At 45.3% G+C, this 21,610-nt stretch overlaps 1 protein-coding gene across 2 annotated transcripts in view; it reads left to right on the top strand.

Moving 5' to 3' along the window:
* Positions 1–21,610, top strand: part of epha8 (eph receptor A8) — a 637,160-nt gene that overhangs the window by 431,178 nt on the left and 184,372 nt on the right. For both annotated transcript variants that reach the window (XM_068017569.1, XM_068017570.1), the window contains exons 5-6: positions 11,397–11,732; positions 18,555–18,679. In XM_068017569.1, the coding sequence (XP_067873670.1) occupies positions 11,397–11,732; positions 18,555–18,679 (461 nt within the window). The remainder of the gene's footprint in view (positions 1–11,396; positions 11,733–18,554; positions 18,680–21,610) is intronic.

A 21,610-nucleotide genomic window follows, 5' to 3' on the forward strand; every position in this document is an offset into this window, starting at 1 on the left:
ATAATTGCAGGAAGACATCCCTGCTCCAGTACTCGAATTCTCTCGCTATGAAGGCCAACATACCGTTTGCCTTCTTGGCTGCCTGCTGCACCTACATGTTTACTTTCAGCGACTGGTGCACAAGGACACCAAGGTCTCGCTGCACCTCCCCCTTTTCCACTCTATCGCCATTCAGCAAATCTGCCTTTCTGTTTTTGCCTCCAAAGTGGATAATCTCACATTTATCCACATTGTACTGCATCTGCCATGTATTTACCCACTCACTCAACCTGTCCAAATCACACTGGAGCTTCTCTGCATCCTTCTCACAGCTCACACTCCCATCCGGCTTTGTGTTGCCTGCAAACTTGGATATATTACATTTAATTCCCTCATCAATATCATTAATATATATTGTGAATAGCTGGGGTCCTAACACTTATCCCTGCTGTACCCCACTAGTCACTGCCTGCCACTCGGAAAAAAACCATTTATTCCTACTCTTTGTTTCCTGTCTGCTTGCCAGTTCTCTATCCATGTCAGTACCTTACCCCCATGTGCTTTAATTTTGCACGCTAATCTCTTATGTGGGACCTTATCGAAAGCCTTCTGAAAGTCCAAATACACCACATCCACTGGTTCTCCCTTATCTATTCTACTCATTGCATCATCAAAAAATTCCAGTAGATTTATCAAGCATGATTTCCCTTTCGTAAATATGTGCTGACTTTGTCCCATTCCTGTCACTATTTTCCAAATGCCCTGCTATTACATCTTTTATAATGGACTCGAGCATTTTCCCCACAACTGATGTCAGGCTAACCGGTCTATAATTCCCTGTTTTCTCTCTACCTCCTTTTTTAAATAGTGGGGTTACATTAGCTACCCGTCAATCAGTCTTTAGAATTTTGAAAAATGACCAGCAATGCATCCACTATTTCTAGGGTCACTTCCTTAAGTACTCTGGGATGTAGATTATCAGGCCCTGGGGATTTATCAGCCTTCAGTCCCGTCAATTTCCCGAACACCATTTCCCCACCAATACTGATTTCATACAGTTCCTCCTTCTGACTAGACCCTATGTTCCCCAACATTTCTGGGAGGTAATTTGTGTCCTCCTTTGTGAAGACAGAACCAAAGTATGTATTTAATTGGTCTGCCATTTCTTTGTACCCCAGTATAAATTACCCTGTTTCTGAATGTAAGGGACCCCCATTGTCTTCACTAAACTTTTTCTCTTCACATCACTATAGAAGCTTTTACAGTCAGTTTTTATGTTCTGTGCAAGCTTACTCTCATACTCTATTTTCCCCTTCTTAATCAATCCCTTTGCCCTCCTTTGCTGAATTCAAAACAGCTCCCAATCCTCAGATTTGCTGCTTGTTCTGGCCATTTTAAAATCCTCCTCCTTGGATTTGATACTATCCCTAATTACTTTTGTAAGCCACAATTGAGCCACTCTTCCTGTTTTATTTTTGCACCAGACAGGAATGAACATTTGTTGTAATTCATCCATGCGCTCTTTAGATGCTCGCCATTGCTTATCCACCGTCAACCCTTTAAGTAACGTTCCCCAATCTATCATAGCCAACTCACGCCTCATACCTTCAAAGTTTCCTTTATTTAGATTCAGGACCCTAGTCTCAGAATCAACTCTCTCACTCTCCATCTTAATGAAGAATTCCATCATGTTATGGTCGCTCTTCCCCAAGGGACCCCGCACAACAAGATTGTTAACCAATCCTTTCTCATTACACAATACCCAGTCTAGGATGGCCTGTTCTCTCGTTGGTTCCTCAACATATTGGTCCAAAAAACCACCACGTACGCATTCCAGGAATTCCTCCTCTACAGTATTATTGCAAATTTGGTTTGCCCAATCTATATGTAGATTAAACTCACCCATAATTACAATTTTACCCCTTTTTGCATGCGTCTCTAATTTCCAGTTGAATGCCATCCTCTACATCACCACTGCTGTTTGGGGTCTATATACAACACCCACCAATGTTTTCTGCCCCTTGGTGTTTCTTAGCTCCACCCGTACAGATTCCACATCACGATTCTCTGAGCTAATATCCTTCCTCACTATTGTATTGATTTCCTCTTTTACTAACAACGCTACTCCACCTCCTTTCCCTTTCTGCCTGTCCTTCCTAAATACCCCTGGATGTTCAGTTCCCATCCTTGGTCACCCTGCAACAATTTCTCCGTAACCGCAACTATATCGTATCCATTTACATCTATTTGCGCGGTTATTTTGCCTACCTTATTGCAAATACTCCGCGCATTGAGACACAATGCCTTTAGGCTTGTCTTTTTAACATTCTTAGTCACCTTAGCATTATTTCGTACTATGGCCCTATTTGTTTCTTGCCCTTGATTTCTATGCCTTCCAGTTTTGCCTTTTTGTTTCCTGTCTTTCATTTCTATCCTTGTTTCCTCCTCCTCAGTCTCCCCGCTCAGGTTCCTATCCCCCTGCCATTCTAGTTTAAATCCTCCCCAATAGCATTAGCAAACACCCCTGCGAGGACATTGGTACTGGTCCTGCCTGGGTATAACCCGTCCCACTTGTACAAGTCCCACCTTCCCCAGAACCAGTCCTGATGTCCCAGGAATCTAAATCCCTCCCTCCTACACCATTTCTCCAGCCACGCTTCATCTGGTCTATTCTCCTGTTCCTATATTCCACTAACACATGGCACAGAAAGTAATCCTGAGATTACTACCTTTGTGGTCCTGCTTTTTAATTTAGATCCTAACTCCTTAAATTCATCTTGCAGGACCTCATACCTTTTTCTACCTATGTCGTTGGTACCGACATGTACCATGACCTTTGGCTGTTCCCCCTCCCCCTTCAGAATGTCCTGCAGCCGCTCCAAGACATCCTTGACCCTAGTACCAAGGAGGCAACATACCATTCTGGAGTCTCGTTTTTGTCCACAGAAACGCCAATCTGTTCCCCTTACAATTGAATCTCCTATCACTATGGCTCTCCCAGTCTGTTTACCTCCCTCCTGTGCAGCAGAGCCATATATGGTGCCACGAACCTGGCTGTTGCTGCTTTCCCCTAGGAGGCCATCCCTCCCAACAGTATTCAAAGTGATATATCTGTTTGAGAGGGGGATGGCCACATGGGACTCCTGCACTACCTGCCTGCGCCTACTACTCCGCCTGGTGGTCACCCATCCCTTTTCTGCCTGTGCAGCCATCACCTCGCTAAACCTGCTATCCATGATATCCTCAGCATCGTGTATGCTCCACAGTGAATCCACCCACAGTTCCAGCTCCGTAATGCGGGTAGCCAGTAGCTGCAGCTGAACACACTTCCTGCACATATGGTCGCCAGGGACACTGGAAGCATCCCTGATATCCCACATAGCGCATGAGGAGCATGCCATGGGGCTGAGCTCTCCAACCATTACTTACCCTTAGATTAAACTCCTTAGTTACTCCCTTCAATTTAGAGTACTAATTACACTAGGGATCTTATTGCACTTCAAATACTACCTACTACAATCTAAAATCCCAACCTTTACTTTTACTTCAGCTATTGAAAGTAGTAGAAAAGGGTAGAAATACTCACCTGTTCCTACTTACCAATCAGCTGCTTCCCCTTGCAACACGTCACTTTCTGAACTGTGACGTCAGTCATGGAACTCTCTCGCTGTCCCTGTGAGAGTGTGTGAGAGAATAACACTGGTCTCGCTCTTTCCCTGGCCTCTCGCAGTCTCTTTTAAGTCGCAGGAACTCCCACTCACCGGTGCTTGTCCCCTCGCCATCCTTCACCACAGCTGTGTCACACTGGGACCCTTCACCACAGTCATGTACACTGGGACCGTTCACAACTGCCGTGCATGCTGGGACCGTTCACAACTGCCGTGCACACTGCGACCGTTCACAACAGCCATGCACACTGGGACCCTTCACCACAGCCATGTACACTGGCACCGTTCACCACAGCCCTGTACATTGTGACCATTCACCACCGTCATGTGCACTGGGACCGTTCACCACAGCCATGTACACTGGGACCCTTCACAACAGCGACCGTAATATGATAGAATTCTTCATCAAGATGGAGAGTGATGTAGTTGATTCTGAGACTAGGGTCCTGAATCTTAATAAAGGAAATTACGAAGGTATGAGGCGCGAGTTGGCTATGATGGATTGGGAACGGTCACTTAAAGGGATGACGGTGGATAGGCAATGGCAAACATTCAAAGAGCACATGGATGAACTGCAACAATTGTTTATTCCTGTCTGGTGCAAAAGTAAAACGGGAAAGGTAGCCAAACCATGGCTTGCAAGGGAAATTAGAGATAGCATTAGATCCAAGGAAGAGGCATAAATATTTGCCAGAAAAAACAACAGACCCGAGGATTGGGAGCAGTTCAGAATTCAGCAAAGGAGGACCAAGGGATGGATTATGAAGGAGAAAATAGAGTATGAGAACAAGCTTGCGGGGAACATAAAAACTGACTGTAAAAGTTTCTATAGGTATGTAAAGAGAAAAAGATTGGTGAAGACAAATGTAGGTCCCTTACAGTCAGAAACAGGGGAATTTATTATGGGGAACAAAGAAATGGGTGACCAACTAAATGCATATTTTGGTTTTGTCTTCACTAAGGAGGACATAAATATCATACCAGAAATGTTGGAGAACACAGGGTTTAGTGGGAGGCAGGAACTGAAGGAAATCAGTATTAGTAGAGAAATGGTGTTGGGGAAATTGATGGGATTGAAGGCCGATAAATCCCCAGGGCTTGATAATCTACATCCCATAGTACTTAAGGAAGTGGCCCTAGAAATAGTGGATGCATTGGTGGTCATCTTCCAAGATTCGATAGACTCTGGAACAGTTCCTACAGGTTGGAGCGTAGCTAATGTAACCCCACTATTTAAAAAAGGAGGTAGAGAGAAAATAGGGAATCATAGACCAGTCAGCCTGATGTCGGTGGTGTCCATTACAAAATATTTTATAGCAGAGCACTGAGAGAACAGTGGTAGAATCGGACAGAGTGAGAATGGACTTCTGAAAGGGAAATCATGCTTGACAAATCTACTAGTATTCTTCGAGGATGTAACTAGTTGAGTTGATGAGGGGGAGCCAGTGGGTGTGGTTTATTTGGACTTTCAGAAGGCTTTCGACAAAGTCCCACATCAGAGATTAGCATGTAAAATTAAAGCGCATGGGATTGGAGGTAGTGTATTGCGATGGATAGAAAATTGGTTGGCAGACAGGAAACAAAGAATAGGAATAAACGGGTCTTTTTCCGAATGGCAGGCAGTGACTAGTGGGGTACCGCAGGGATCGGTGCTAGGACCCCAGCTATTCACAATATATATTAATGACTTAGATGAGAGAACTAAATGTAATATCTCCAGATTTGCAGATGACACAAAACTGGGTGGGAGGGTGAGATGTGAGGAGGATGCAGAGAGGCTTCAGGGTGATTTGGACAAGTTAAGTGAGTGGGCTAATGCGTGGCTGATGCAGTATAATGTGGATAAATGTGAGGTTATGCACTTTGGTAGCAAAAACAGGAAGGCAGATTATTATCTGAATGGCTATAAACTGAGACAGGGGAATATGCAACAAGACCTGGGTGTTCTCGCACACCAGTCGCTGAAGGTAAGCATGCAGGTGCAACAGGTGGTAAAAAAGGCAAATCGTATGTTGGCCTTCATAGCGAGAGGATTAGAGTACAGGAGCAGGGATGTCTTGCTGCAATTATACAGGGCATTGGTGAGGCCACATCTGGAATATTGTGTGCAGTTTCAATCTCCTTATCTGAGGAAGGATGTTCTTGCTATAGAGGGAGTGGAGCAAAAGTTTACCAGACTGATTCCTGGGATGGCAGGACTGACGTATGAGGAGAGATTGAGTCAGTTAGGATTATATTCGCTGGAGTTCAGAAGAGTGAAGGGGGATCTCATGGAAACCTATAAAATTCTAACAGGACTTGATAGGCTAGATGCAGGAAGGATCCAATGGTGGGGGAGTCCAGAACCAGGTATCATAGTCTAAGGATACGGGGTAAACCTTTCAGAACTGAGATGAGGAGAAATGTCTTCACCCAGAGAGTGGTGAGCCTGTGGAATTCGCTACCACAGAAAGCAGTTGAGGCCAGAGCATTGTATGTTTTCAAGAAGGAGTTTAGATATTGTTCTTGGGGCGAAAGGGATCAAAGGATATGGGGGGTGGGAAAGCAGGAACTGGTTACTGAGTTGAATGATCAGCCATGATCATAATGAATGGTGGTGCAGGCTCGAAGGGCCGAATGTCCTACTCCTGGTCCTATTTTCTATGTTTCTATACATATGTATGTACAAGGTTTTAAGCAAGTAAAGCGGGGGTGGGGCAAGAGATAACAAAGGAGAAGGTGTTGTTCAATGAAGGTGAACAAGGTAAAAGAGACAAACGAAAATCCCGTTGGAGAGAGGAGCAGAACTTCTTCAAGGTAGGCATTCCTGGGAGAGAAGTGGCAGTGAATTAAACACTAAAATAAAAGCAAAATACTGCAGCTGCTGGAAATCTGAAACAAAAAGAAATGCTGGAAATATTCAGCAGGTCTGGCAGCATCTGTGGAAAGAGAAGCAGAGTAACATTTCAGGTCAGTGACCCTTCATCAGAATTGACAAATATTAGAAATGTAAAAAGTTTTAAGCAAGTTACGTGGGGGTAGTGCAAGAGATAACAAAGGAGAAGATGTTGATCAATGAAGGTGAACAAGGTAAAAGAGACAAATGAAAATCTTGTCAGAGAGAAGAGCAGATTGGCAGTAGTAGCCTGGATGAGGAGTTCATAGAATGCTTTCAAGATAGTTTCTTAGAGCAGCATGTTTGAGAACCACGCAGAGAGCAGGTTATATTAGACTTAGTATTGTGTAATGTGACAGGATTAATTAATGACCTCAGAGTAAAGGCACCTCGAAGTAGCAGCGACCACAATATGGTTGAATTTTCCATCCAGTTTGAAAGAGAGAAGAGTGGGTCTAAGATTAGTATTTTAAACTTGAATAAAGGCAACTATGTGGACATGAAAGCTGAGCTAGCTAAATTGAACTGGGTTACTAGGATAGGAGATAGATCAACAGAGGAGCAGTGGCAGACATTTAAGGGGTTATTTTAGAATACTCCGAATAAGTATATTCCTACCAGAAAGAAAATTTCTAAAGGGAGGACTCACCATCTGTGGTTAACTAAAGAAGTTAAAGAAAGCATCAAACTTAAGGAAAAGGCATATAATTGCATAAAGATGAGTGGCAGTTCAGATGATTCGTCAGAATAGAAAGAGTGGCAGAGAATGACTAAAAGGTTAATCAGGAGAAAGAAATTAGAGTATGAGAGGAAGCTAGTTAGAAATGTAAAAACAGATAGCAAGAGTTTCTACTGGCATTTAAAAAGGAAAAGAGGGACACGATGTTCAAACCTCTGGATAAGGGCGGGAAAAATGTACCCAACGTGGCCCTCATCCTGATGACCCCCTTCGTGTGCGGCTGCATCAAGCTGTGTGTAGACCCCCAGTACGCAAACTCCAAGTGTCACTACGTGCTGAGGTTCTATCTGTCCACGATGTTACGAAGGATGGGCCTGGTCACATTGCCGCGGAACGCTCCATGCAGTTGGACCGTGCCGTACCACCTATCCTTCGTGGAGCAATTTCTGCGGGAAAACACCTTTGACCACTGATCCATCAGGCAGTGGTCTGCAAGGAACGTCCTCAAGGCCCTACGGGAAAAGGAGACGGGGGATCCTGTCGGATGGTTCCCCGAGCAGACCGCCAAAGTCATTTGGCGGAATGCCTCATCACCAGAACTTTCAAACAAGAACCAAGATGTAGCTTGGCTGGTGGTGAGAAGGGCCCTCCCCATCAGATCCTTCCTGCATGCCCGAAGTCTTGCCCCCTCTGCGCAATGCCCCCACGGTGGCTGTGTTGGGGAAGAGATGGTTGCCCACCTCCTCCTGGAATGTGTCTTTGCAAAGCAGGTGTGGAAAGAGATGCAGTGATTTTTGTCAAGGTTCATCCCAAGCAGCTCTGTAACACAGGAGTCTGTGCTCTACGGGCTGTTCCCAGGGACGCACACTGAGACAAACATCAACTGCTGCTGGAGGACTATCAAATCGGTGAAAGACGCCCTTTGGTCTGCCCGAAACGTGCTGGTCTTCCAGCGCAAATAGTTGTCCACGACCGAATGTTGCAGACTGTTACATTCCAAGGTCCAGGACTATTTGCTGAGAAACGCACTAAAGCTTGGGGCAGCCGCAGCAAAGGCTCAATGGGGAAAGAGCACAGTGTAAGGTCCCCCACCAAGCTGAACTGAGGGGCTGGATCCATGGGAAACCCCTCGAACTGTATCGGAAAAAATTTCATTTGCTGTAAAATGTAAAAATGTTGATGGCATGACAAATGAAATGGAAGGGTTGTGAGGCAACTCATGATTGTATTGACGGAAACTGATCTCCCTTGCAATGTTTGTATTTTTTGGTGCTGTTTGAAACTGTTTGGCAATGTAATTTTTACAGATTTTTATGAATAAAGTATATTTTGGAAATAAAAAAAAATTTAAAAAGGAAAAGAGTAAGTAAAGTGAGTGTTGGTTCACTGGAGAGTGAGGATGGGGAGCTAATAGTAGATAATAAGGAAATGGCAGATGCAATGAACAAATATTTTGCTTCTGTCTTCCCTATGGAGGATACTAAAAACATTCCGGCAATAGCTGTAAATCAGGAGGTGGAAGCTTAAAATTTTCCATTTCCTGTTCCTGCTCAAGCTGCTTCATCTGTAACTGAATTTTAGCTAATTCAACTGCACTACTCTCTGGCTTGTTTTCTTTTTCTTTCAATTTCAAATGGTGTGCTATGACTTCAATGATGTCTGCTTTCTTAGCTCCTGGTTTTAACTGTAACATCAACAGGCCTGCCAAATCCTTTAGTTTAACCTTGGTTATGTTTCACAAATCACTCAAGGATACATCTTTCTTCCCCAGAAAAGTCGCAGCAACTATTAAAGACATTCCGGTCGAGTAAACTTTAAACTACTGCATAAGAAACCTTTTTTTTGACTTTTCCTCCTTTCAGTTATTACTACCCCACTTACAATTGTATGTCATTGGTGTTGGGTTATCCCAAACTATATGTTACAACCGAGGCAGGAGGAGTGCACTGTTTATCCCTGTTCCACTTCTCCACAGGCCACAACATATATTTAAATTTTTTCCACTTACTGATACAGTCAATCATAGACTCTATTTTTATCCCAGAGTAAAACACACCAACCAGGTTTCTTTAATAAACAACAAAGTTATCAGTTTATTATAAAACAAGTCTTAACCAGTAATGAAGCAAAGCATAAACACACGGATTGAAATATAAAAGTTCCCTTTTTACCTGAGCACCTCACCACCCCTTGCACACAAAAATCAAGAGATTTACTCTTTAGAGTTCTGGTACAAAGAAACCCCCCAAAAATGAATAGTTTGGCCAAAATACTTGCGAATTCTTGAGGAAAAAAGCGAAGCTATGAAAAGATGTCAGAAGTCCTTTTTGGTTTGGTGTCCCAAGTACGTATAGACAGCTGTCACTGGGATCTTCCTAGAACAATTCTTGTCAGATGACGTTGAAGATCAGTTGGGCAGGCTTTCCAGGGAAAATACCGTATCGGGGTTTCAGGCAGTTTCTTACACTTGCTTCTCAGCTTCTCAAGAGATGGCTAACTAGCAGGCTTTTTCAAAGAGCTGGAACAAACTGAGTTGAGGTTTGATCTCTTGGCAAGTTTTCTCTAACTGTCTTTACAAACCAATATCCCAACTCACTGTCCAAAGTGAAACCAAAACCAATGTCACAAGAATCACGCCTCTTGACCCTATAAATCTTTACTTGTCAATTCTGTGAACATCTTTCCCCAAGTCAAAAATAACACCTGCTGGGTAATTATTTGAAGACAGGTGCTTTCCAGTCACTGTTTATAATCCAGAAGTCTCACTGACCCTTGTTAAAAAAAAAAATCCATGGATTCCTTTTCAGTTTTAAACCAAAAATCTTCAAAATTTAACAAACAAATGGAAACACTTGTAACAGTTGGTAAAATGGTAAGATGAACACAAGCACGTCTGAGTCTTGTGTGATTGTTGTATGTGCTTCGCTTCCTTGCTTACTCTTTATTGGTTATCTGCTAAAATGGTGAAAATTCTTGCCTTCAGCACCATGAAAACACCAGTAACGTGGTATGGAGAGAGGAGTTGTCACCATGATCAGATTGACCAATTGGAATAACCACTCCAAGCAATCACACGCAGCTCCAACATGGCAAATGGCAAAGGGCGTGTAGCATCCAATCACATTCTGGATGGAGAGCGAGGGCAGGTCAGGATAGAGACCAGGGTCTGGGTCTGGTGAGTCTCACTGTAAAAGTCACCATTCTCAGCAATCTTTGTGATGAAATGAAAGTCCCGCTTGCAACTGCTTGCTGGACACAAACCTAGAAGCCCCATTAAGATGCAGCATGTCTGATAAATTCACGCCAGAACTCCAAACTTTGATAAGTGAGAAAGACTGCAGGGCAGGAGAGTGGGGCTAACAGGTTAGCTTTTTCAAAGAATCGGTACAGGTGCAATGGGCTGAATGGCCTCCTTCTGTGCTGTAAGATTTTATGATTCTATGACTGCAAAGTTTCACATGGAATGACGGTAAATGTTTATATAAATACACTCGAGTACATTGACTTGTATACTGTGACTGTATAAGGTGTTTACTACTAAAATTAGTGCATGATGTGACTAAAATGGTGTCACTGTCATCACACCAGTGGCTGGTCGGTGATTTCTATTGGACAACACTGTGGCAATAGCCTCTTTTCCTCTATCACCTAATCTCCATACTGTCATAACTCCAGTCATTTATCTGTTGCTGTGTATAGAATAGTCACGTGTACTGTCTCCCCAGATCACTGTTATAGCTGCAATCCTATTGGGACTGGGAGGTTTACTGGCAGAATTTAATCAGCTAGGTTGAGTAGTTTCACTCAATTGCCTTTGGGGCTATGGAGAAGGTTCAGAGTTTTCTCTTCCTTATGGTTTTACATGTCATTACTCACCTCTCCAAGGGGATTAAATACATTTAAGGTAATTCCTGGATGGTGCAAATTGGAGGTGATGTGAGGAACATTAGCAGAATCCCAAGAATGTGTTAATGGAGCAGAATGCTGAGATGGCATATTATTGAAATTAACTATTTGCACCGAGATACGTTTCATGCGGCACTGTAGGAAAGCAACTTGAAATAAGCAAAGGAATTTAATGAGATTTCATTCTTGTCAGTTTTCTAAAAGGCAAAATGTTCCTATTTAAAGACACTGCATGACATTTCAATTGTATTCTGACTTTCATTGTTTCTGATCTTTTCCAATGTAACAGGACCCCCCTCTGCCCCAGTAAATGCCCTGTCCAGTGTGAATGGAACCTCAGTGAATTTGGAGTGGAGCCCACCTTCCAGTAACGGAGGAAGGAGTGACATCCGATACAATGTCATCTGCAGGAAGTGTGCGTGGGAGTCGAGCCAGTGTGAAGCATGTGGCAATCGAATACGATTCAGTCCAAAGCAGATGGGACTGACCGAGCCGGCTGTCAGTGTAATAAACCTACTGGCGCACACCAACTATACCCTGAAGGTCGAGGCGGTGAATGGAGTCTCCGATCTCAGCCTGGAGCCCCGGCAGTTCATTTCACTTAATGTCACCACTAACCAGGCAGGTATGAAATCTAAGTCTCATTCAGCTTAATTTAGTGAAAGGAAATCCTGATCATATGGTTGAATGGCTCCTCGGTTCATTGAAAATCATTTGTACCATTGAACCAGCGACACACATAGCCCAATAGTAACAAGACTGGACCCCATACCTTAAAGGAACATGTGATTACAAGGCATGTATTTTCATTTACACAAAATCTTGAAATGAAACCACTTTCTGTTCATTGTTTTCATATTTTAACATCAAGCTTGTTAGATTACGTAACCTTGGAGCAACTTTTTTGGCTATTCTTTCAACAAGATCGATCAGCGTGAGGCTAACATCAAATTTTTGGACTCGACTTTTGGATCAAGTTGATTTATGATGAATTCTGAATGTGGAATTGATTGCATTATTTCCCTCTCACTGCTGTGTATTTGCATATTCACTGCTGGGAGAAATGGAAAATTCACATTCTCTCATTCTGTGTATTTTAAAATGCTGCATCTTATGGAAAAGAGAAGAGAAAAAAAGAAAAACACAAATGTCTCAGCCTTGAGACAAGTCTGGCTTTGTATATCTTTTTTCTAATTCAGGCTGGTATCATTAGAATCTGTTCACGAGCTCAGAGACTGATGTCTGGATTTTGTGCAGGAGGCGGGGCTCCCAGCGCTGGGCCGAAAAGCTGGGAGGAAACCCCGCCTCTGCATTTTTTCAGACCCCTCGAGTGATCCTCCAGTCATTTGGGGTCAGAGTTTAAGGAAGTGGGATTCCTGTCCCTTTAAACACTTAACAGGGATGGGAATCCCACCCCCAAGAGCTGCTGGCCAATCACAGGACCAGCAGCTCAGCAGTATCGGCAACGCCACCGGGAGCAGTGGCCAATGCCAGCACTGCAGAGGCCTCGGACCCAGGTCCTGCGGTGGAACCACGGACAAGAGGTAGGTGGGGTGGGCCTATTGGGACTAGTCTGGAAGGCCCTGGTGAGGGGGGGGGTGGGGGGGGGGTTGGTGGGGTGGTTGGGTGTTCGGTCCAGGGGGAGGGTGGTTCTCGGGGGGTACATTTGTTCCCCGTGGAGGCCCTCCATGGGCCACAAATTGTCCACGAAGGAGGACTCACCCCCCAAGCCCGCAGGACGGCACCTCATTTTCCAGCAGCGGAGGTACACCCCACTGCTGGTAAGATCCCAGCGGCAGCGGGAACAGACCCTTATTTGACCTCTGGGCTGGACGGCCGTTGTCGCTCTATCCCGCCCCCGGGAATATCGGAATTGGCAATCCTGGCATTAGGTTCCGTGAAGCCGCTGATGCTCCGATTCTCCGGCCCTTCCCCCGCCACGAAACCCGCCATTGGGATGAGCACAAAATCCAGCCCTGAGTGTCAAATCTCAGTGTAATTATGTAGCAGAACTCCTGTGGCATTGCTCACCAGGACAAGAGGGCTGAGGATGCAGCCGTTGAAATCGAAGGATCTAACGTGCCACACTGGCCACCATTTTAACTGCTCATTTCATTTAGCTGGCTGAGGAACATGCCGGGAGCAAACAAAAGCATCATTAATTCAGGCAAATTCATCTACTTAGAACCCTGATGCTATTTTAATAGGGGGGATGTGGGCCAGGCCAGCATTTATTACCGATTCATAATTCCCCATGAGAAGGTGGTGGTGAGCTGCCTTCTTGAACCGCTGCAGTCCATGTGGTATTAGGAAGGGAGTTCCAGGATTTTGACCCAGCGACAGTGAAGGAATGGTGATATAGTTCCAAGTCAGGATGGTGTGTGGCTTGGAGTGGAACTTGCAGGTGGTGGTGTTCCCATGCATCTGCTGCCTTTGTCCTTCTAGGTGGTAGAGGTCACAGGTTTGGATAATGCTGCCTGAGTAGCCTTGGCACGTTGCTGCAGTGCATCTTGCAGATGATACTCACTGCTGCCACTGTGCATCGATGATGGAGGGAGTGAATGTTTGTGGATGGGGTGCTTTGTCCTGGATGGTGTCGAGCTTCTTGAGTGTTGTTGGAGCTGCACCCATCCAGGCAAGTGGAGAGTATTCCATCACACTCCTGACTTGTGCCTTGTAGATGGTGGACAGGCTTTGGGGAGTCAGGAGGTGAGTTACTCACCGCAGGATTCCTAGCCTCTGACCTGCTCTTGTAGCCTCGGTATTTATATGTCTACTCCAGTTCAGTTTCAGGTCAACGGTAGTCCCCAGGATGTTGATAGTGGGGGATCAGCGATGGTAATGCTATTGAATGTCAAGGGGAGACGGTTAGATTCTCTCTTGTTGGAGATGGTCATTGCCTGGCACTTGTGTGGCACAAATGTTACTTGCCATTTATCAGCCCAAGTCTAGATATTGTCCAGGTCTTGCTGCATTTCTACACGGACTGCTTCAGTATCTGAGGAGACACGAATGGAGCTGAATATCGTGCAGTCATCAGAGAACATCCCCACTTCTGACCTTATGATTGAAGGAAGGTCATTGAAGAAGCAGCTGAAGATGATTGGGCCTAGGACACTACCCTGAGGAACTCCTGCAGTGATGTCCTGGAGCTGAGATGATTGACCTGCAACAAACACAACCATCTTCTTTTGCGTTAGGTACAATTCCAACCATTGGAGAGTTTTCCCCCTGATTCCAATTGACTCCAGTTTTGCGAGGGCTCCTTGATGCCATACTTGGTCAAATGCTGCCTTGATGTCAAGGGCAGTCACTCTCACCTCACCTCTTAAATTCAGCTCTTTTGTCCATGTTTGAACCAAGGCTGTAATGAGGTCAGGAGCTGAGTGGCCCTGGCGGAACCCAAACTGAGCATCACTGAGCCGGTTATTGCTAAGCAAATGCCCCCTGTTAGCACTGTCAATGAAACCTTCCATCACTTTACTGATGATCAAGAGTAGACTGATGGGGTGGTAATTGGCTGGGTTGGATTTTCCTGCTTTTTGTGTACAGGACATACCTGGGCAATTTTCCACATTGCCAGGTAGATGCCAGTGTTGTAGCTGGACTGGAACAACATGGCTAGTGGCGCGGCAAGTTCTGGAGCACAGGTCTTCAGTGCTATTGACGGTATGTTGTCAGGGCCTGTAGCATTGGCAGTATCCAGTGCCTTCAGTCATTTCTTGATATCACGTGGAGTGAATTGAACTGGCTGAAGACTGGCATCTGTGATGCTGGTGACTTCAGGGGGAGGTTGAGATGGATCATCGACTCAGCACTTCTGGCTGAAGATTGTTGCAAATGCTTCAGCCTTTTGCACTGATGTGCTGGGCTCCCACATCATTGAGAATGGGGATATTTGTGGAGCCACCTCCTCCTGTTAGTTGTTTAATTGTCCACCACCATTTACAATTGGATGTGGCAGGACTGCAGAGCTTAGATCTGATCCATTGGTTGTGGGATCGCTTAGCTCTGTCTATCGCATGCTGCATATGCTGTTTGGCATGCAGATAGTCCTGGGTTGTAGCTTCACCAGATTGATACCTCATTTTGAGATCTGCCTGGTGCGGCTTCTCGCATGCCATCTTGCACTCTTCATTGAGCCAGGGTTTATCCCCCGGCTTGATGGTAATGGTAGAGTGGGGGACATGCCAGGCCATGAGGTTACAGATTGTGGTCGAGTATAATTCTGGTGCTGCTGATGGTCCACAGCGCCTCATAGATGCCCAGCTTTGCATTGCTAGATCTGTTCAAAATCTATCCCATTTTTCACAGTGGTAGTGCCACACAACACGATGGAGGGTATCCTCAATATGAAGACGGGACTTCGTCTCCACAAGGACTGTGCGGTAGTCACTCCTACCAACACTGTCATGGACAGATGCATCTGCGGCAGGCAGATTGGTGCGAACGAGGTCAAGTATGTTTTTCCCTCTCGTTCGTTCCCTCACCACCTGCCACAGACACAGTCTAGCAGTTATGTCCATTTGGACTCGACCAGCTCGGTCAGTAGTGGTGCTACCGAGCCACTCTTGGTGATGGACTTTGAAGTCCCCAACACAAAGTATCATGCCAGTCTGTGCCAGTTACATGGGCAGCTGTCACAACACCTTCAGCCTAAGACACTCATCCATCTCCCCACTATTCCAGGAACATAAGAGGATGGCTGCTTGGGGTAAGGCCTACCACTTCTGCACATGGCTGATGTACAATTCCAGTCATGAGACAGGAATGTCACTGAACACACTATTGAAACAGAGGTCCAGGTGCTTATGGGTCTGAGGGCTTCCAACACAAATGGCTGAATTTTACAGATTCCCCCCCCCCCCCCCCCCCACCCACCAGATTTCAGGAGTTGTGGTGGGGAGGGCTGGAAAATGCCTGCAGGGAGGGCCTGCCATGGGCCTTGATGCCGGGAAGGCCGAGCCCGATGTTGCCGGTGGCAGCGAGGCGTCGTGGTGCCCCCCACCACTGCTTGGTGACGGGAGCAAAATTTTAATCTTTAAATGTATTTAAATAAATGAATTAATTACTTACCCGCTCCTGCAGTCTGTTACGGAGCAATATTGCTGCCAGTGGCTGGCACTCCCTTGCCTTCGCATATCCATCTGGGGAGTCAGGGAAAGGGTAAAGTGCATAGTTTTTGAACTATGGAAGTGAAAGTTCAAGTGCACAAGGTAAGTATTTCAGGGGAGGGGAGATGGCAAGGAATTAATTATATGGTTTTGTGGGGGGGAGGTGGGAGAGGGGCTCGAAACATTTATTTAATTTTTTCAAATCTATTTTAAATCACTATTCCTTTAAATATGTAAATTGAGATGTAGGATTGAAGCCCTTTAAAAATGGCATTGGTGCCTGCGCAGTGGTGCCTGAATATCGCGGTCGCTCCGTGACGTGTGGTCCACACGCGCAGACCGCCATTTTTGAAGCTCACAGCCGAACTTATAAAATCCAGCCCAAAGCCTGTTGCATCATCATAGTGCACTGCACATTGCACAACATGGCAATCCAGAGTGGTCTGCAGGCGGAGGAGAGAATGCAACAGGAAGAGTCATCATCTGATGAGGAAGAATTGGATGAAAGTGAGGGAGAGGTAGAAGTAGGATTGTGAATACAAGGCCTTTTTTCATTTGTTCATTTACAGGATGTGAGTGTCACTGGCAAGACCAACATTTATTGCCCAGCCTTAATTACTCTTGAGAAGGTGGTGGCGAGCTACCTTTTGAACCATTACAGTCAGTGTTGTGAGGATACTCCCACAGTGCTGTTAGGGAGGGAGTTCCAGGATTTTGACCCAGTGACAATGAAGGAGTGGCGATATAGTTCCAAGTCAGGATGGTGTGTGACTTGGAGGGAAACTTGCAGGTGGTGGTGTTCCCATGCACCAGCTGCCCTTGTCCTTCTAGGTGGTAGAGGTGGTGGATTTGGGAGGTGGTGTCAAAGGACTCTTGGCAAGTTGCTGCTGGGCTTGGCTGTAGCATCCCTGCAGGTGGCAGCACTATCCAGGGTACTTGGCAGAGTGGTGACATCCTACAAGCTGACACCACGTAAATTGAAAGCCAACTCTTCCATGCTTTCAGTGATCTCGTCAGATTATTTTCCATTTTAAGAAAGTTTTGCAAAGCGTTGTTAGTAGCGTTACAAATACTCAATCTGTAAGATCTGTATCTAGTGGTTTCAGTCTTGTCATGCCTTGCTTCAGTGAATGTGCCATGTAACAGCGTTGGGTGAACTGCTGTTACATTTAGGCCCCAGCAGGACCATGGTAAAACCCACACTTGACTTTCCAGACTGCCCAGGAGCCTGTTTTGCAAAGTTCCCAGTTAAGGTCAATCTTAATCCTCACCCCTGTGAAAACAATGTTCTTTTAAAAGAGACATTTTTCAAGCTTATTTTCCTGCATTTCTTAGCAGGCCAGGCATTTTGTGTAACAGAGGCCAGGCTGGTGATCTGCTTTCAGGCCCTTGTTGATACAGCAGTGGCTGGGAGGCAGAAACCTGCCAGTGGCATTACATCTCCAATTTTAGCTGTCACTTGTGGAGCTACCTGGCTTCTGCTCAGTCGCGATTCACTCAGTGAATTGAGGGATTCAGCTCTAATCTCAGCCATAGCTGTCATAGTGCCCCAATGTGAAGGGTCACTGCCCCACTTTCATTGCAATCTGCCAATTGTTCAGGTAATATTCAGCCAATGTAAAGTTCATATTTTAAGTTTACCCAAGACCTGTAAGGTGCCCTCTTACTGAAAAAGCAAATGATATATTTCTCCAGAAAATTAACAGCGCTGGAGTACATTTTAGTTTTATTCCACTTACCCATGTTCTCATTATAGAGTGTAAACATATGTTAGAAACTTAAAAGGGCTACATTGCTCTGCCTGTCCACTCAATTGACTGCTGTTGTACTTCCATTTTTTTTTCATGGAATGTGGGCGTCACTGGCAAAGGTAGCATTTACTGCCCATCCCTAATTGCCCTTGAAACAACTGAGTGGCTTGCTCGGCCATTTCAGAGGACAGTTAAGAGGCAATCACATTGCTGTGGGTCTGGAATCACAGGTAGGCCAGACCAGGAAAGGACGGCAGATTTCCTTCCCTGAACCAGATGGGTTTTTATGGTATCCAGTAGTATCATGGTCACCATTACTGAGACTAGCCTTTCATTCTAGACTTATTTAATTAATTGAATTTAAATTCCTCAGTAGCTGTGTTGGGATTTGAACTCATGTCTTCGGATCATTAGTCCGGGCCTCAGGATTACTCATCCTGCATCATAAATCACGATGCTACTGTACCTGTAATATTGATCTAACATAGCCCTTGTTAATCATTAAGCTGTTAAAAGTAACTCTTATTTGCTAATGCTTTAATTTGAGCAGTTTTATTGCCCATGGTATCTCTGTGTTTCCAGCCCCATCACAGATCTTGGTTGTCAAACAGGAAAACACCAGCCAGAACAGTGTGACATTGATGTGGCATGAACCAGACCAACCCAATGGTATTATACTGGAGTATGAAATCAAATACTTTGAGAAGGTAAACTGTTTCCTACTGTGAAGTGTAATATAGATTTAGAAGTTAAATGAGTCCAATTGCTTTGTTGTATTGGAGTCTCAGTCTACAGGATGCCTGACCTGTGTGGAATTTGTTCTTATACTGCCATACTGGAGCTACCTCCAGTGGTGGTTTGCAATCCGATTATATTGAAGCAGTATTTTAAAATATAATCACTGTTGCTTTCTTTATAACCTGCTATGAGTAAACTTTCACTCTCCCATGTGAAGATGGTGTCATGTTACTTCCTGCCTGTTTACCTTGGCACTCTGGACCGCACCATCTTGGGTAGGATCCTGCGATGGGCAGGCAAATCACCCATCTGCTTCAGGAGGCCACCTGTAACATGCACATAGGAGTTAAATAACATACACAGGATGGCGATTGCAATGGGTGGAGTTTGCATTGTACAAACCCTTCCATTGAGTGACCAGACTGGAAGTCCTTAAGTGGAATGTTCGATGTGCTCAAAAACTGATCTTCTCTGCCTTTTGCACATACGCAAACCAGACATTCCTGCAGCGCCAATAGTTACAGTGAATGTTTATTTTTGTGGGGCCAGAAAGAGCAGGAAAAATTGACGTTCTGCTTTGGTACTTAATAACTCACAAATTGGAAATAGTGATATTCAGGTGGTCCTAACCCAGGGCATTTTAACTTCCCACTTGCCTGGTTTTCTCTGGGTGAGTAAGGTTAAATTCCCCACAGGGTTTGCTGACCCTGTATCAGAAGTTGAATTGGGAATTGGGAAGCTTCTTGAAGGCGTAATTTCATTCCATATTCCATACCATGTGGCACTTCAGAGTTCCAAGGCACAGTCAATCCAATCACTGGGCTATAAATCTGTAGGGGATGGACTATCCATTAAAACTGCAATGCCAGCTTCAGCTGAAGTGCCCATCTGTAGGAGACCTCTTTCTGAGATTATTAGAACAAAGCTTTCTTGTCAACTGCTTCCATTGTCCCAGGCTGGCTGGCCTCCTATTTTCCACCTCTATTAGCTAAACTCATGTAAAACACTGCTGCCTGTTTCCCAACATGCACCAACTCCCATTCACCTATCACTTCTGTGCTCATGTTTTATTTTCATCCCCATTCCAGCAATGGCTCAATTTTAACATTCTCATCCTTGATTTCAAATCCCTCTATGGACTCGTTCAAGCCCTCCATGGCCTCACCCCTTCCTATCTCTGTAATCTCCTCCAGCCCTAAGATTGTCTGGGATCTCGGCTTTCCTCCAATTCTGCTCCCCTGCGTGACCTCCATTTAATCGCTCCACCATTGGCAGCCCTGCCTTCAGCAACCTAGGCTCTAAGATCTGGAATCCCTCCCATAACCTGTCTGATTCTCTAACTCTCTATTCTCCTCTAAAATGCTCCTTAAAACCTATTACTTTGGCCCGAGCTTTTGGTCACCTGTCCCAATAACTCCTTACATATCTCCAAACGTGTTGTTTGATAATGTTCCTGTGAAGCACCTTGGGATGTTTTGCTAAGTTAGAAACACCATATAAATGCAAGTTGTTGTTGAGCTTGAGGCCAAGAGTCAAACAGTATTTAAAATAATGCCTCCAAAACGCTCTCCTTCCGGGAGCGGAGCGGACCTGTGGGGAGAATACTGAGTGAGAGAAGAGGATAAATAGAGCCCGAGGATCGAGGCCCAGTCACTTACCTTCCGGGAGCGGAGCGGAGTCCAGGCGCAGTGGAGTTTGAAAAAAAAGTCAACAGTGACATCACAGGAAAGCTGCAAGGTGATTAGTTGGTGAGTAACTGCTATTAATGCCTGGAAATAGCTGTAAACAAATCAGGGGACAGTTCTTTTTTTAAACCTACCGTATAAGTGATAAGGTTAGTACTATTGAAGTGTGTTTTATTAAATTAGTGTAATTTATTAAGGACTTTAAATTGTAGTGGGTAGTGTTTGGAGTAGAACAAGGCCGCTAGCATAATTAGTATTTTTTAATTAAAGGGAGGAACTCAGTAATCTAAGGGTAAGTCATTGCAGGAGAGCTCGCACCCATGATATGCTCCTCCTGTGCAATGTGGGAAATCAGGGACGCTTCCAGTGTCCCTGATGACCATGTGTGCAGAAAGTGCATCCATCTGCAGCTACTGGCTACCCCGCATTACAGAGTTGGAGCTGCGGGTGGATTCACTGTGGAGCATCCGCGATGCTGAGGACATTGTGGATAGCACGTTTCGCGAGGTGGTCACATCGCAGGTAATGGCTGCACAGGCAGAAAAGGGATGGGTGACCACCAGGCGGAGTAGTAGGCGCAGGCATGTTGTGCAGGAGTCCACTGTGGCCATCCCCCTCTCAAACAGATACTGTTTGAATCCTGTTAGGGGGATTGCCTCCCAAGGGAAAGCAGCAACAGCCAAGTTCGTGGCATCACGGATGGCTCTGCTGCACAGGAGGGGAGAAACAGACTGGGAGAGCCATAGTGATAGGGGATTCAATTGTGAGAGGAACAGACAGGTATTTCTGTACTGCAAACGAGACTCTGGGATAGTATGTTGCCTCCCTGGTGCTAGGGTCAAGGATGTCTCAGAGCAGCTGCAGGACATTCTGAAGGGGGGGGTGAACAGTCAGTGGTCGTGGTCCATGTCGGTACCAACGACATAGGTAGAAAAAGGGATGAGGTCCTGCAAGATGAATTTAAGGAGTTAGGAGCTAAGTTAAAAAGCAGGACCTCAAAGGTAGTAATCTCAGGATTACTTCCTGTGCCATGTGTTCGTGAGTATAGGAACTGGAGAATAGACCAGATGAATACGTGGCTGGAGAAATGGTGCAGGAGGGAGGGATTTAGATTCCTGGGACATTGGAATTGGTTCTGGGGAAGGTGGGATCTGTACAAGCGGGACGGGTTACGCCCAGGCAGGACCGAAATGATGTCCTCGCGGGGAGGATTTA

The sequence above is a fragment of the Heterodontus francisci genome, chromosome 37, assembly GCF_036365525.1.
Source record: "Heterodontus francisci isolate sHetFra1 chromosome 37, sHetFra1.hap1, whole genome shotgun sequence".
NCBI lineage: Eukaryota > Metazoa > Chordata > Chondrichthyes > Heterodontiformes > Heterodontidae > Heterodontus > Heterodontus francisci.